The sequence below is a fragment of the Silurus aristotelis genome (genome assembly GCF_946808225.1).
Source record: "Silurus aristotelis genome assembly, chromosome: 13".
NCBI classification, from domain to species: Eukaryota; Metazoa; Chordata; class Actinopteri; order Siluriformes; family Siluridae; genus Silurus; species Silurus aristotelis.
This window is the reverse complement of record NC_139586.1, coordinates 24785346-24802629: the sequence shown is the minus strand read 5'-3', so window position 1 is coordinate 24802629 and position 17284 is coordinate 24785346. Positions and strand designations below refer to the sequence as shown.

Below are 17284 nucleotides of genomic sequence, written 5' to 3'. Positions count from 1 at the left end.
CACACTTGCACAGCTGCACTTTATTAGGTTACCTCAAAATTAAGTCATACTGTTTTGCCTCCCTGGAAGCAACTGCTGCTACATACACTATATAAACAAACTATTGGGACATCAGACTTTTCCAGCCATATGTGTTTTTTCTCCAAAGTCTTACCACAAAATTGTAGGCATACAAGTGTATAGGGTGTCTAGATGTGGTAGCATCAATTATTGAATTTTTTTTATGCCTGGTTATGCATCAGTTATGCACACCATACAACTACTGACAGTATATTCAAATATACATAGTATATAAATATATTCATTTATACAGACCCTGAGACCCTGACAAGAAAAGATAGAATGGCGAAAGAAGGTATAAAATAAATCAAATGTTTGAACAGCACTGGTGTTGATGACATAGGAACAGTAAAAAAGTGTTTTCATAGCTGGAGGAAAGGTCACATCACTGAGCAGCGGAGACGCGAAGAGCACATGACAAAGCACCCAAATTACATTTACCCACAGTCCTTTTTTTTTCAACACTTTGAAAGCCCCACACATGGAGCCCGAATTTTCTTTTTTTACATCAATTTCCAAAGATTTTGTGTCAAAGTGTTTGTGTTTGTCTGCTCAAAATCAGCTCCAAATACTGAGGACAAAACAATACAGAATGAATACTCCTAATAAATAAGCAACAACAATATGATGCTTATTAAGAAAAAGTCAGCAGAAAATGAATCCTGTCTCATCCTGCTCTCTGGACCTGTCTGATTTATCCTGATGCCCTACTTTATCCTGAACTTTAGCCCTAACTGAAAAAATCGATCTCTGCAGCTGAGCATGTTCTCCAAGCATGTTTTCCTTTCCACAGTCACCACTGGCTCGCTCATTAGGGACACTGAACTGAAATAAAAAATGTGTCTTCTATATTTTGAACTCAACTGTTGACTGTTCTGTTTTTAAGCATTGCAAAGAAGAAAAAGAAAAAAAAACGCTGAAGTCTCTATGGTTCTTAATGTAAGCGTCCAAGAGACAAAGAGATATTTATAATAAATAGTTTAAAAGTTCAAAATCTTAATACAGTGAAACCCGGTTATGTCGCCGGCCTAGGGGGTCGCCAAAAAGCGTTGAGATAACCGATGATCGAGATAAACGAAAACCAATATGGCGGCAATATATTAATGTGCTTGAAATTTCTTTATGTACATAATGTGCGTTATTAAATGAGAATGTTCATGCATGTGTTTTTGGAGGTTTTTTACACAACAGCGTTGCTGCAATTTGTTTGATTGGTCATGCGGATCGAGATAACCTGTAATGCGGATAAGGAGGCGGAAGCCGAAGTAAACGCAAACAAAGTTTATTGAGAATACTCAGGAGATAATCCACCACTACTTGTAGCGAAGCAGTGATATCCAGTGGTGCGCTCCGAGAGCGCGGTCCACCAAGTTCTGTGAAAGCAGAGACAGTTCGTGTAGAGAATCTACGGATCCGCGCTATGGAATGCGCAGCACTGGGCAGCAACGGATAAACATGGTGCAGACAGCGTGAACATGAAAAACAGCAGGATCGGGGTAATCCGGGGGGCCGTTGAGAGAATGTGGAGTCCGAGAAGAAGTGTACGTAGCGGGATACATATACGCGATTACACAGACCGCCATGAACCAACTCATACAATCATGCACAAACAATAACGGACCGCGAGTGTGTGGAGGTGAGGGGCTTAAATAGGAGATGGGATGAGCGAGTGAATGAGAGTCAGGTGTGTGTGATCAGCATGACTGCGACGAGCTCGCCCGCACGGGAGAAGAAGCAGGGTGCTTCAAAGGAACGCTGCCGCCGAAGGGGGCGTGGCAGGGGGATTCCTGACATAACCGACGTTAAGTGGCAAATTTGCCACATCCATAAACCTCCTCCTTGGTCTTCCTCTTTTCCTCCTTCCTGGTGGCTCCATCCTCAGCATTCTCATACCGATATACCCCATGTCCCTTCTCTGCACATGTCCAAACCATCTCAATCTCACCTCCCTCACCTTGTCTCCAAAACGTCCTGGGCTGTCCCTCTAATAAACTCATTTCTAATCCTGTCCATCGTCGTCACTCCCAACAAAAACCTCAACATCTTCAGCTCTGCTACCTCCAGCTCCACCTCCTGTCTTTTACTCAATGCCATACAACATCTCAGGTCTCATCACAGTCCTATAAACTTTCCCTTTCACTCTCACAGATACTCTTCTATCACAAATCACTCCTGCTATCACTCTTCTCCACCCACTCCACCTTGCCTGCACTCTTTTCTAACACACTCTCCATTACTTTGCACTGTTGACCCCAGATACCTGAACTCCTCCACCTCTTCTCCCTGCAACTGCACCACTCCACTGCCCTTCCTCTCATTCACACACATGTACTTTGTTTTACTCCTACTGAATTAAATAGTATTTAATAAATAGAGTAATTAAATACATTTTTATTTGTATAAAGCTTTTAACAGTTCACATTGTCTCAAAGCAGCTTTACAGAGATAAAGCGGTTATAAAGTTGTATAAGAGTGTAGAAGTGTGATCCCTATACGTTTGTTAATTATTATTCTAGAATAAAGTTTATCCCTAATGAGCAAGTCAGTGGCGACGGTGGCGAGGAAAAACTCCCTGAGATGGCATGAGGAACAAACCTTGAGGGAAAACACTCAAATAATAGTACATACATTTTAAACATAAGCTTATTGAATGTGTAAAAAGCATGGCTGCAAAAAGTGAGAAATCACTGGACTTACAGGAGCTCCAACACTGTGGCCAAGCTCATGAGCGAAGGTCAACTGGACGAACTTGGGTAGAAGGTAACGTCCGTAGTTCATAAGCGTGATTAGACCAGTGTTCAGGCTCGATGTCTGGCCATCCTTATTGTGCACAGGTTTGGAACAGATCCCACCCCAATTATCTACAGAGGACATAGAAGAAGAAAGGATGTATGAAGCTGCATTCCCTCATGCAAATCAACCATGGTCACAGTTAAACAATAAAGCTTCACGAGATAATCTGACCTACTCGATCATGCTGAAGCAGAACTTTTTTTGCATGCTTGCTCTTTTTCTCTTTATTTTATTTCTTTGCAAAACATTTTGGTGCAATACAGTTGGAGAATTGGGACTCTCCAGCCAGCCAACAAGCAAATCACTACACAGGTCCAAGAAGAACTGCGAAGTAACCCAAATCTAGCATTTCTTCTCTCACAAACATTTCTTATGTACTTGAAATAATACAGAATAAATAAAGCCATCCAAAATTCCACCACAGATCACTAACAGATGGTATTTTTTTTTTTTACACATCACCATTCAGTGACGTCATCTCTCCTGAGAGGGCCTGGATAGGGTTGATGTGAGCCTCAATGGTCTAATGTGTAATTAATTCCAGACCTTTCCATGTTATATCCCCCTAAGCTGAAACACAGCTATTGATCTGTTTTTACGATAATGAATACTAACGCTACTCTGATCTACACATGCTTAGGGTCTGAAATTCTGCAATTGTGGGATTACTTCTGTTATTTTTCAGAATTGAGCCAGCTAATCAAAGCAGCCAATCCGGGTTGCCAGGTATCCGTGACCCTCGGTTTTCCCCACAATGCTGTGATTGTATCCTAACCCACCCAGAACAACTTCAACCCCCAAATTACATAATACAATTTTGAATAAAAGTGTTTTTTATTGTAGTTTACAGTTTACAGTCTGACAGACATTATTCTTTCTGTAGTAACAGCTCTGTCGAAGTAAACCTTTTAATCCACATTATTAAGCTTGTATTTTAATAATTTTTAATCGTCATTTTAATCATCATTTAGAGTGTATTAAATCCAATATATTAAGCTTAAAATTAAGTAGAGGACTTATGAGATACCATAAGTTTACATAACTAGATTAATCAAACTTATATTTGAATCAAACTCATTTAACCTATTTACTCCAAGTAAAAATTCAACTGATAGCCTGATACCAACACATAAAGTAGTATAGGGCTTGACTGATGGGCTGTGAATGTGTCAATAAAAATAAAACAACCATATTAGGTAGATTTATTGGGGAAAAAGAACATGTAGGTCTTAGAAACTGAAGGAGACATGGGAGAGCAATCAAGGTCAGGAGAAGGTATGGAAGGATAATACACAGGAGTAAAAGTGGGAGATAGAACGGGGGAAGTTTGAGAATAATCAGTAGGAGACCAGTAGGAAGAATAGGGAGAAGATGTGGGATGTGGAGAGAGAAAAAGGAGAATTGATGCAGATGTACGAAGGTCTTCAGAATCTTTAGTATCGGTATGTGTCTCATGGTGGAAAACAGCAGGGAGGTTAGGCGAGGTCTGTGTGCCCATATCACGTGTCACGTAGAACAGTTAGAATAAAGAGATGCTAAATGAATTGTGCAACCTCAGTTGCTGGGGAGAGGAGTAGAAATTAGTGATAATGTCTTCGGAGAATGCTCCTAAGAGCTCCTAAGAGATCCGGAACGTCTGCGAGAAGAAGCTGGATAGAAGGAGCCAATAAAGAGAGTGTAAAGGACATCACAAGAACTAGACATAAGATTAATATGCAGGTGGTTAAATCAAAAAAGGAACAAGATAAGCAAATATTATCTCTCAAGGAAACATAACCTGCACTCAAGGCCCACAGGACTCAATCAGCTCTAAGGGTACTAACATGAATAAGTAGAACTATGTGTGCTTGATCAGCTTGATTATGATTGAGTGACCACCTTCTATGAGCTCATTGGAATGTGACTGCAATAAAGAAGTTTTGCTTTTCCTCATCAGAGACTGAAGATTCTTCATTGGTTTTTGGGGTCTATTTTATTTTATTCTAGAATCATTGCTTTAATTATTAAGAGTGTTACATAGGGAATTAACTAATACAGAGATTCCACCCGTGATGTGTCTGCTCAGAGAAGGATTCTGAGTTTCAACAGCTCACACAGACAACTGGACAATCCACATAAACAAATAAGAATGTGTGTAATTGGAAGTATTTTGAGATTTTCTGCAAATAGATGTTTATTTAATTTCATTTCATTTAGGGAACTCTCAAGGATAAATAAAGTCATACCCTCCCCAGTTTGTCTCTCTATTTATCACTGCTATAATATTCTGTAAGGAAAATGAGAAGCAAACTTGTTTCAGGGACATTTCACAATGTCCTTGTCCAATTATAATGTCCAATTGTAATTATTGGGAATATAATTGATATAACTAATTATCGGACACTTCATTGGTCTGATCAGGGAATACAACACATTGAAATATGGTGTTTTTGGAAAATCCTCAACCACAGCCAGTAGTATTTTATTTTGTACAATTATACATATATAAATGCTTTAAAACATATGACGAGTGTTTTATTTATACTGTTTTCACATGCTGATTACATGGTAATTATGCATGAGTAACAGCTCAGGCAGCAACATGTTAAAATTTGCCTTGCAAATCATTGGTACAGTCCAGCTATTGAAAATCAACTTAGTATTCAAAAGCATTGGGGGCCTCAAAACCAGACTGTTTCTTCCCCAAAATCTATCACACAAAGAAACACACACACACACACACACACACACACACACACACACACACACACACACATACACACACACACATACACACACACACACGCATCACAAGGACACTTATTTTCCAATTAAAAAAAAATGCTGTACCTCATTAAAATATTTACATATACAGTCTTTATATATACTCTATATATATATATATATATATATATATATATATATATATATATATATATATATATATATATATATATATATATATTTATATCAATTTATACTATTTGCTGGTGTATAAATTCACTCATTGTGCGATTGTTATTTTGTTCTTATCTTTTGCACTCTTGCACTTTGTGTAGTCCTGAGTGTAGGTCTGCTTTTGTCTTAGTTTTGTGTTTTCTGGCACCTCTGATCTGGAGAAAAACTGTTTTGTTTCACTGCATACTTTATCAACTGCACTTGTTTGAAATGACAATAGAACTCACTTGACTTCATCAGCAGCCTAAAAAAAACAGGTAAATTACGGATCTGGCAACCCATTTAATGATAGCGTTTAAATATAAAACCAGGTGTGCTGGACCTAAAATCTGTTTGTTCTTTTGGAATGTAATTGGCCTTCCATGCATTAAAAGAAATATGTTCTTACTTGTGCTTTGCAGAGAATGGACAGAAGCCAAAAAGACTCAGTTACAAGTATTGCAATCTGGACAAAATGTTAGCAGGATGGAGCCTACAGTAGACTTTAGTAGACTTTCAGGCTAATTCTATTTATAATATAAATATGAGTCCACAGAAACACAAAACAATTGAATTTAATTAATACAAACAATTCTGCGACAGTGGCTTTGTTTAACAGTTGCCGCGAACAGATTTGAATTTAATGTCCATCAGTGAACAACAATGATCAAAATATAAAGAACAATTAGTGTCACCCAGATCAGTACGGCTTCCCATTTGTGTCTGAACTTATTGTAACTTCAAGAAACTTTTAGAAACAAATCAGTTTATACATTTAATCTATTTATTTCTGTAAAGCTGTTTTGTGACAATGTCCATTGAATTAAAATGAATTGAATTGAGATATCATGAATGCAGTGCAGTGTCAACTTTATGGTGTTGGGATCTGAACTCTTGACCTTGTGGTCTAACAGCTTAACCACTGAACCACCACAGAAAAATGATCTATATTAATTTCTAATTCAGTATGTTTTCTACTCACTTTCATCTTTATCTTGCTCATTGTTCAACTAAGTTTCTTAACACAGAAGTCCTTGCCAATAAATACTGATCAAAATGTAAATAGTGTCTGTATATAGTAGTGGTGGGCGGTCAGGGCCAGTAAAGCCTTCACTGCTGGCCTAAACTCTATCAGAAGCACTGACCTACATTTACAACATAAATTCTAATATTTGTTCCATGAAATTGTATACATTTATTTTCAACAGTTTATTCTCTTCATTTCGTAGCGTTTCTCTTGGCTGCACTGCTTCCAGTACGTGTATGTGGATGTTAGATTTATTGTCTAATCAGATTTCAGCATCTATCTCCAGCCATGTCAATCTAATCTGCCCAGGGCCTTCAAAGCCTGTACTGCTGGCCTTTTTACTATAGTCTTTTTAGGAAATAGCTCTGTTTCTTTAATCAATCAGATATTCGCCTCACAGGGCTGCTAGCTGGCACAGAATAGCGTCAGCATTTTTCCATCCTCTGATTGGTTGGTCAGAGGGAAACTGTTACAGCCAAGTTCGACTGGCAAAACATGTCTGTAGCTCTGCACACATTAATACATCTAAGTTAGACTTTTTTAAGCCTACGGAGAAAGAAAAATTGATTGATTTTTTTTTTTTTTTGAAAATTGAAATTTGGACTCGGAAATACTTAAAAATCCATTTTCAAGAAAAGCTAGACATCATGAGGAGGTCGGTCAACCCTGAAGCCAGCTAGTTTGTCTCAGACCAGGAAAAGGGTTTGTTCTCCACTTCCAGACCAGTGAATACGAGCGTTACCACTGACTTACAGCCTCTGAGGAGCGGCGCAAATTATGAGTCTGCATCTCTGGTGAGTAGGTTGTATTTTATTTACATTTTTAATGTTTTTGTCATGTTATTAGACAAATATTGATTCTGAACTGCTCCAGATTATGTAGGTGCACAGTTGCGGTTGTAGTGTAGAGGTTTGGAGCTTGCTTTAGTAAAATGGTATTCACCCTCCATATGTGAAATGCCTCTCTCTATGTAATGCAATGCGTTGTATATTAAGTCGGGTGAATCCCCACTGAAGGCCCAGGTACCAAATGCACAGCATGCAAGGTATTGAAGGTTGAATGCATCTTTTCCATGACCTTGTTTACCCACCATTTCCTCCCCCTTAGCTGCTTCCTTGAAAGCATGTGTGTGATTTTGCATCAGTTGCCTAAGAGTACAGCTGAAAAGCTTGTAAATGCTTTTGTTTTGCAACACTTTTTTCCTGGAAAGTAACAGAATCAGTTCTTTAACGCAATAGAGGATTTCTTCACCGTCACATAAAGCGTGTACAGATTCAGAGAGCTGATGGCAGGCTAACAGCACTGGAAAGAGAACAAATTGGGACAAGTAATGTGTATTCCTGCCAAAATTATTTTTCATCCATGAGACCTCAACTCATTAAAACCGTAAACTTGACATGAGATGACAGGAGAACAGCGTGAGCCCTGGCTAAGGGCTTTGGCAAGTTCACTTATCTCCCACTGAAGTCATGTCTCTTTGCTCTGATATATTCAACTCATATGACCTCATATGATGCCTCCTATGCAGTAACATATAGTAACCAGCTGGAATTCCTAGTTTAACAGTTGTCGGTTGCAGCCTTACTGCAGAAGTTTGCAAAAGTACACACATCCATTAACTCAAGTCACATGTTCTAAAAGCCCCTGGAAAAAGTTAAAGTACTGACTAAACTTTTTACTCAGGTTAAGGTAAAGAAGTTTGGGCTCTGACATGTACTTAATTAAAAAATTAGGCATTACTACTACCTGTTTTAGTGTTATGCTGGTAACTGGACTTCACATCATAATATATTGATATAAAAGAATTTCTAATTTTGTTTTCTAATGAATGTATCCAGGCTGAACATCCACCATATAGAACACAATCAGAGAAAAGATGATGATCAGGTGATCAGGAATGTCTCTGTTTTCAGTCATGTTAACATCGCTGACTCCCTGTCTCTCTGTTAGCCCCATACTTCTTATTGCATTCTGCCTTGCTAGTTGTTAGCTTTGAAGGCTTTGTAGCTTTGTAGGCTAACCTAGTGTGAGAGCCAGTAAATAATACCTCAGTGATAGATTGAAAAAGCCGCACAATGACAAGAAATAGGTTAATGGACTGAAAACGGTGATCAATGAGAAGAAAAATATGTCATCAAATAGTCACCAAATAGATTAATACTAAAGAAACAAGCCTGTTTTGAAAATGTAAGAAAAAGAAAGTACAGATATTTGAGTTAAAATAATTAATGAGTGAAAGTAAAAAGTTGTTAGAAAAATAAAGTATTGATACCAGAAAAATCTATGATGAAGTATTTGTACTTCATTACTTCCCACCTCCGCTTTACTGTAACATTTGCAGGGGATACTGGGGATGTGACCCATCACTGGTTAAAAAAATATCTAAAAGTGTTTTGAAATATTAAAACATTGTTGTCAATATGAATCCAAAAGAAGCTAAATAAAACACAATATAGTTTGGCCTGTTCACAATGGGTGTGCTGTTTCCAGGCATACGCAAACTAGGGTGCAACCAACAGGGGTATATGCTCACATACTTGAATTCAGGGAATTTTGCTATGAATAGTAAATGTGTTTAACCTTATTTAGGGAAGGTTGCGAATGATTTGTATGGTGTGGGGTGAAACATTGTGGTGGGAGGGCGTAGTCATAGGGGGGTGACAATAGGAATCTCAGAAAACAGCCCTGACTGTATGTAAGAATTACAAGTCTTGGGGTCATGCTGTTAATGAATAACAACCAGAAGCCAGTTTACTGTTTTCTTACTCAATAAATGCACCCGGTTTTTTTGGCTCTCTTGGTGACCTTATGTGTGTTAGCCTTGTTAGCATTCTGTCTTATACTAGCTCAATTGGTTTAAAAACAGGTAGGACTGCACACACAAATACATTTCACCACATTGGTGTTGTGATAGTCTACACAATCTATTTTCAAGTCAAGCAGGTGCCAACCCCTTTTGTTAGCTTAGTCTTGTGTAGCCAGCTAGTTTTAGTTTTGCTATTTGTTAGTTAGGGTATGCAATTAAAAACAGCCTTCTTGGGGGCCTTGGATTGTACAAATTAAAGCAACAGCTTTAAACAACAAATCGTTTATGCTTAAAATGTCCGCAGGTCATTTTGATCCTGAAGGCCTAATGTTATATATTTTTGACCCAAGCAACATGTTATGTGTCAGAAAAGTATAAACTCTTTTATACTCATTTGCCAAAAGTCTTACATTTACAGCTTCAATACATCTTGAACGCCATCCCTTAAAACCATAGCGGCTCAGTTGTATGAATGAGATAAATGTGAGTCGCTCTGGATAAGGGTGTCTGCCAAATGCCATTAATGTAAATGCTGACCAATAAAGCTGTGATTTGTAGTTACACTATTGTTAGAAATGATACAATTAATAAACTTCTGACCAATCAAATGCAAGAATTTGGCAGCGCTGTGGCTTACGAAGCATTATCATATTTGATGTATTTAAGACATTACTATTTTATACTATACTATATTATACAACCTAGCCTTCACAGAACATTTTAATAGTTACAGGACTTTGCAATGACATTTGCTGTTACAGTGAGGAAAATAAGTATTTGAACACCCTGCTATTTTGCAAGTTCTCCCACTTAGAAATCATGGAGGGGTCTGAAATTGTCATCGTAGGTGCATGTCCACTGTGAGAGACATAATCTAAAAAAAAAAAATCCAGAAATCACAATATATGATTTTTAAACTATTTATTTGTATGATACAGCTGCAAATAAGTATTTGAACACCTGTCTATCAGCTAGAATTCTGACCCTCAAAGACCTGTTAGTCTGCCTTTAAAATGTCCACCTCCACTACATTTATTATCCTAAATTAGATGCACCTGTTTGAGGTCGTTAGCTGCATAAAGACACCTGTCCACCCCATACAATCAGTAAGAATCCAACTACTAACATGGCCAAGACCAAAGAGCTGTCCAAAGACACTAGAGACAAAATTGTACACCTCCACAAGGCTGGAAAGGGCTACGGGGAAATTGCCAAGCAGCTTGGTGAAAAAAGGTCCACTGTTGGAGCAATCATTAGAAAATGGAAGAAGCTAAACATGACTGTCAATCTCCCTTGGACTGGGGCTCCATGCAAGATCTCACCTCGTGGGGTCTCAATGATCCTAAGGAAGGTGAGAAATCAGCCCAGAACTACATGGGAGGAGCTGGTCAATGACCTGAAAAGAGCTGGGACCACCGTTTTCAAGGTTACTGTTGGTAATACACTAAGACGTCATGGTTTGAAATCATGCATGGCACGGAAGGATCCCCTGCTTAAACCAGCACATGTCCAGGCACGTCTTAAGTTTGCTAATGACCATTTGGATGATCCAGAGGAGTCATGGGAGAAAGTCATGTAGTCAGATGAGACCAAAATAGAACTTTTGGGTCATAATTCCACTAAACATGTTTGGAGGAAGAAGAATGATGAGTACCATCCCAAGAACACCATCCCTACTGTGAAGCATGGGGGTGGTAGCATCATGCTTTGGGGGTGTTTTTCTGCACATGGGACAGGGCGACTGCACTGTATTTAGGAGAGGATGACCAGGGCCATGTATTGCGAGATTTTGGGGAACAACCTCCTTCCCTTAGTTAGAGCATTGAAGATGGGTCGAGGCTGGGTCTTCCAACATGACAATGACCCGAAGCACACAGCCAGGATAACCAAGGAGTGGCTCTGTAAGAAGCATATCAAGGTTCTGGCGTGGCCTAGCCAGTCTCCAGACCTAAACCCAATAGAGAATCTTTGGAGGGAGCTCAAACTCCATGTTTCTCAGCGACAGGCCAGAAACCTGACTGATCTAGAGAAGATCTGTGTGGAGGAGTGGGCCAAAATCCCTCCTGCAGTGTGTGCAAACCTGGTGAAAAACTACAGGAAAAGTTTGACCTCTGTAATTGCAAACAAAGGCTACTGTACCAAATATTAACATTGACTTTCTCAGGTGTTCAAATACTTATTTGCAGCTGTATCATACAAATAAATAGTTACAAAATCATACATTGTGATTTCTGGATATTTTTTTTTTTAGATTATGTCTCTCACAGTGGACATGCACCTACGATGACAATTTCAGACCCCTTAATGATTTCTAAGTGGGAGAACTTGCAAAATGGCAGGGTGTTCAAATACTTATTTTCCTCACTGTAACTGTAAAGGGCCACACTGGGACAGGTTTGGTGATGTTTGATGATAAGTGTCATAATTGCTGTTTGTTTTGACAACCAGGGTGATACAATAGTACATTTATTCTGCTTTAATACAAATTCAACATAACTAGGCTTCAGTGAAGTGCTCATATATTGTAGCTGTTTTATAAACTTAACAATGCTTTTCTACCATGCCAGGTAATACAAGCTAAATCCTCTGAGAAAGGGTTTCAAACTACTTTTCAATGGCATTGCAACAGCAGGAGGAAAGAAACCACAAGCTGTGTAGCTTTCCAAAATGTTCTACAACGGACATAGTTCGATGAAAACAATCCAGAATGATGCCACAATTTTATGGGGCAACGATGCATAAAGAACAGCTAAGATTCATATAATTATTTTACTGGCTCACACAGAAATACAACTAGGTAATGTTGCAAGGTGGTTTGCGGCATAATTTGTGGCACATATCTCAAGTGTGTCTGCATTTTTGAAACTACTCAGAATAAATCAAGAAGTCTAGATAGATTTAGCATTAATTATATATACACTATAATGCCAAAGGTATACGGAGACCTGACCTTTCCTGCTATATGTGGTTCTTTTCACACTGTTACCACAAAGCTGGAGGCACTCGAATAATTTTTATAAGACATCTTTCAATGCATTATAATAACATTATATATACTGTATATATAGGTTGATAAGGAGCAATAGAAAAACATCTAACTTCTATCTCAGCCAATTGTATTTGGTCAAGTGTGGTTATAAACCAGTTCATGGAGTGTGGGTGCCAGGCATTCCCCATAACTCCCAATAATGTCCATTGGCATGGCACAGAAAAGGATAAATAACTCCCACTGCTCATTCCAAAGCCATGAGGGGTCTTTGTTGTGGTAGAAGCATTGTACATGGGAGGTCTCTGGGTTTACATTCCAACACTCCAAAACCAGATTAGTCCAGTTTATGCATCCAAAACACAAAACACAACAACTCCGCCACATGAATGCTTGGATCACGCGTTCGACCATTGAACCAGTCTGGAAATAGTCATGACAAAATCACTGGATGGAAAAGAAGGTTATTATATTAAAAAGAATTGTGCATAAATTTGTCCATGTAACTCTCCCACCATGGAGACTAATCCAGCATGAGGAATGCGGTCATTCCATGTTCCTTGTTTCTGTTTCAGATTTGGGGGGAAAGGGGGAGGCAAGGACGGCAGGTCAAGCCGCGTAACTTTCTTGTCACTTTTTGTAAAGGCTCACGCCCCTGTTTTCAACCAATCACGTATGTGCAACTGACAATTGAAGTGATAGTCTGAGTGGAGTAGACCTCCTGCTGAAATGACAAGGCAAAAAAACACAGCTGGCTTTGCTCCCAATTTGTACAGCAGAAGAACATAACCGAAATTCAAAAATCACAAAGGAACGTAATCAGAATAAAAATTTCGGTGAGGTCCACATTTACAGAGAAATGCAAATTTTTTTGATCTCCATTAGATTATGTTTCCATTCCTATTAAAACTGCTCACTTCATATTAATTTTGCAAAAATGAAACATTGCTTTATTACCAGCCTCAAATATTGAGATATACAAAAAGATACAGGATCTGTATTTCTTTCTTTCTTTCTTTTTTTTTAACCATAATTTACCTCCTTGCCTTATTCTTCTTATTTTTATAGGCCTCCTATAAAAGACAACAGAGTAGAAATCTTACTATAAATTCATCACCCATTTATTAATGATTTTTATTTAATTTATTGATTTTTTTTTACTTTTTTTGTAAAAAAAAAAAAAAAAAAAAAAAAGGATGCTTTTTGCTATGTTTGAAAAGGATGAGGTGGCATGTCTATTGCTCACTCCGGTCCTTAATCTTAATCTTAATCAGCCAGAAGAAACATGCAGAACTCTGTATGAATGAGATCTTTCCACTGACTTCACAGACACACAAACACTCACTAATAAACCTAAACCTATTCCTAAGTTACCATTACACTTTCTTTTAACACACTTATGCAAAAAGAACCATATATTCCATTACAAATATGTTCCAGTAATTTATTATATAAATTCATTAATAATAATAATAATGATATAATACATTAATAAACTTTGAAAAAAAATATGCTGACCAGGTAGTATCAAAGCTATGGTCATATATTACAGTACAAAAGACAAAGAACAAATCATTGATTAAAAATTCTTACTTTCTGTAGATGAAAAAAAGCTGCATCAACACAGAGAGAATTTTGGTCCAGCAAGTTAGAGTTTTTTTCTATTTCATTATTATTATTATTATATTTTAACATTTATTTATCAAACATGCTTAAGTTATATTTTCAATAAATGTTTATTTGTATAGCTTTTAACAACAGACATTGTCGAAAAGGCAGCTTTATATAGATAAAGTGGGCATAAAAGAATGTATAGGATTGTTCCTAATACTACTAAATTCTGATAAGATGGAGATTTTGCTCATCGGCCCAAAAACCACTATACAGAAGCTCCAGCATCTCAACCTGCATTTAGGTGGATGTTCTGTAACCACTAGTTCAACGATAAAAGACCTGGGAGTTATTTCAGCCAGCAACTTGTCTTTTAAAAATCATATCAATCAAGTTACAAAAACAGCCTTCTTTTACCTTAGAAATATTTCGAAGCTAAGAAATATGTTGTCTATATCCGATGCAGAGAAGCTCGTCCATGCTTTCATGACCTCCAGAATAGACTACTGTAATGCATTACTAGGTGGATGTCCTGCATCATTAATAAACAAGCTTCAGTTAGTTCAGAATGCAGCAGCAAGAGTTCTTACAAGGTTAAGAAAATATGACCATATAAACCAATCTTATCGTCCCTACATTGGCTTCCTGTTAAGTTTTGAATAGACTTCAAACTATTACTTCTCATTTATAAAGCACTAAATGGTTTGGCTCCCATGTATCTATCCAGTCTTTTAACACGCTACAATCCGTCACGCTCCCTGAGATCTCAAAACTCTGGACTTCTAGTAGTTCCTAGAATAGCAAAGTCCACTAAAGGCGGTAGATCATTTTCACATTTAGCTCCTAAACTCTGGAATAGTCTTCCTGACAGTGTTTGGGGCTCAGACACACTCTCCCAGTTTAAGTGCAGGTTAAAAACGTATCTTTTTAGCAAAGCCTAAACATAACATACGTCTCACATCATAACCTTGTGCTCCAGAACATCTGATCACATGCACATTATCAACTTGTGCTGTTAATATCATGAACAGCAGCTACGCTAATTTCTCTCCACTGCTTCTCTTTCTCTCCCCATTCCGAGAAACCCTAAAGGTTTGGCCAGCTCCAGTCACGTCTCACCTCGTGAAGATTATGGACTTTAAAGAAGTAGATGCCGAACTCGCAAACATCCCGAACCATCTAGCGACGTACCAGTGCCAATTGGATCCCACTACATGTGTGGAGTTTTGACATTGAACCTCCTGGAGTGTTTAAAGGCTCTGGCATGGAGAAGCTGATGCTGGATCTGTGATGATCACAAATGTTGAGCTCATAAAACTAGGAGCTACTAACCATATAGACTGTATAAGACTGTAGAAAGAACATTACTTATAATCTTATACTCCAGTACTCATGTTAGTTCTCACTCTCCAGTGTTCTGTATTGTTGAAAGATTTATGATCAAACTCTTGATGTCACCCAAATGAGGATGGGTTCCCCTTTTGAGTCCGGTTCCTCTCAAGGTTTCTTCCTCATAACATCTAAGGGAGTTTTTCTTTGCCACAGGGATAAATGCACACCGTTCACCTTGACTGTTGATTTCTGTAAATCTGCTTTGAGACAATGTCTGTTGTGAAAAGCGCTATAGAAATAAATTTGACTTGAATTGACTTAATTAATGAGTAAGCTGTGACTGTGGCACAGAAAATCTCTCTGAGATGGCAAGAGGGAAGAAACCATCCTCATTTGGGTGGCACCGAATGTCCATTTATTACAGTGAATCATTGCTAAGGTGTGCATTGGTCTGCAATTAAATGTAACCAGTGGTCCTGAGCCATTGTGAAAGACTGTTGCTGTTTATTACGGTCTAAATCCATCCTCATAGTTTTTGTGTTGTCCAGTAATTTCATGGACCTTTAAGCTTTTGATGTGGAATTTAAGAGAATTTAATAGCCTTTAGTATTGGATTAGATGTGCTGATATATGATAAGTGCTGGGTAGAGTAGGCCCGGGTTCGATCCCCGGTCAGGGAACCAACCCCAGCCATTCTTAGTGCCGGTCCCAAGCCTCAATTTATGGGGAGGGTTGCGTTAGGAAGGGCATCCAGTGTAAAAACATGTGCCAAAACAAATATGCGGATGATCTGCTGTGGCGACCCCTAACGGGAGAAGCCGAAAGAAAGTTTTTTAGAGTATTATAGTCAAAAACACATAAAGGAATTTCTGACAGAAAAGAAGTCTTGAGCAGTTGGAGGTAAAAAAGAAAAGATGTAAAGTCCTGGCATGCAGTTAACGAGGAATGTTAATAAGGGTGACGGCCTCCCATGTACAAAAAAAGGCCCCCAATAAGTACTTATAAAGACTTTGTCTGAACTGTGAGAAGGTCAACAGCGATTAAGTCACAATGACTAAAAAAAGACCTGGGCTTCTATGGAGCATCTGGTTAATGTGTTTAATGCATGTGCAGGATGCTTCCGTTTTAGTTATGTAAGCGATCTATACGGGTCGTTTCTCCGAACTTTACATCATGGCTGCTCTTTTTTCCAAGTACGCCCCTCATCACACCAATTTGCAGGAGGAAATTTTGGAAGGTGGATGATGTTATCGGCTCGCACTTTTTCAGCGCGAATGAAGTCACCTCAGGAACAGCTGCAGACAAAAGGAACATTCCAGAAACTTTTCCACATTGAACCCTAATCAGGATCTGCAAGCAGGGGCACACTTCACAGTATGGAATACTCCCACGAGACATTTCCCACAGTTATCACAAATCAGGATGTTGCAGTATTGTGGTAGAGGATCGCTCAGACTTCACACACCAGGGAAACGTCTTCTTAGATTTGATATTATGTCTGTATTAAATATTGCATAAACCTGTGACTACAGCCACTAGTGCATAATTAAGTGATCTTAATGATATGCCTTGCTTCCTATCTATAAGGACTGCATTGTAAGAACAGTCACTCCACTTTATCCCCATATGTTACACACACTATTACTGCTGTATATTGTACAAATGTCTTAAAGTAACCTCTTGATCTTATGATGCACAATTTGCAATACCATGCACTCTCACACTTTATGTACCTTACAGATGTCATATACTC

The 17284-nt window shown here is 38.3% G+C and overlaps 1 protein-coding gene across 1 annotated transcript in view; it reads right to left on the bottom strand.

The window, feature by feature from the left end:
* Nucleotides 1-17284, bottom strand: part of LOC310735900 (disintegrin and metalloproteinase domain-containing protein 10) — a 41112-nt gene that overhangs the window by 6117 nt on the left and 17711 nt on the right. Inside the window, exon 9 of the mRNA XM_083559181.1 lies at nt 2758-2921. Within this exon, the coding sequence (XP_083415307.1) occupies nt 2758-2921 (164 nt within the window). The remainder of the gene's footprint in view (nt 1-2757; nt 2922-17284) is intronic.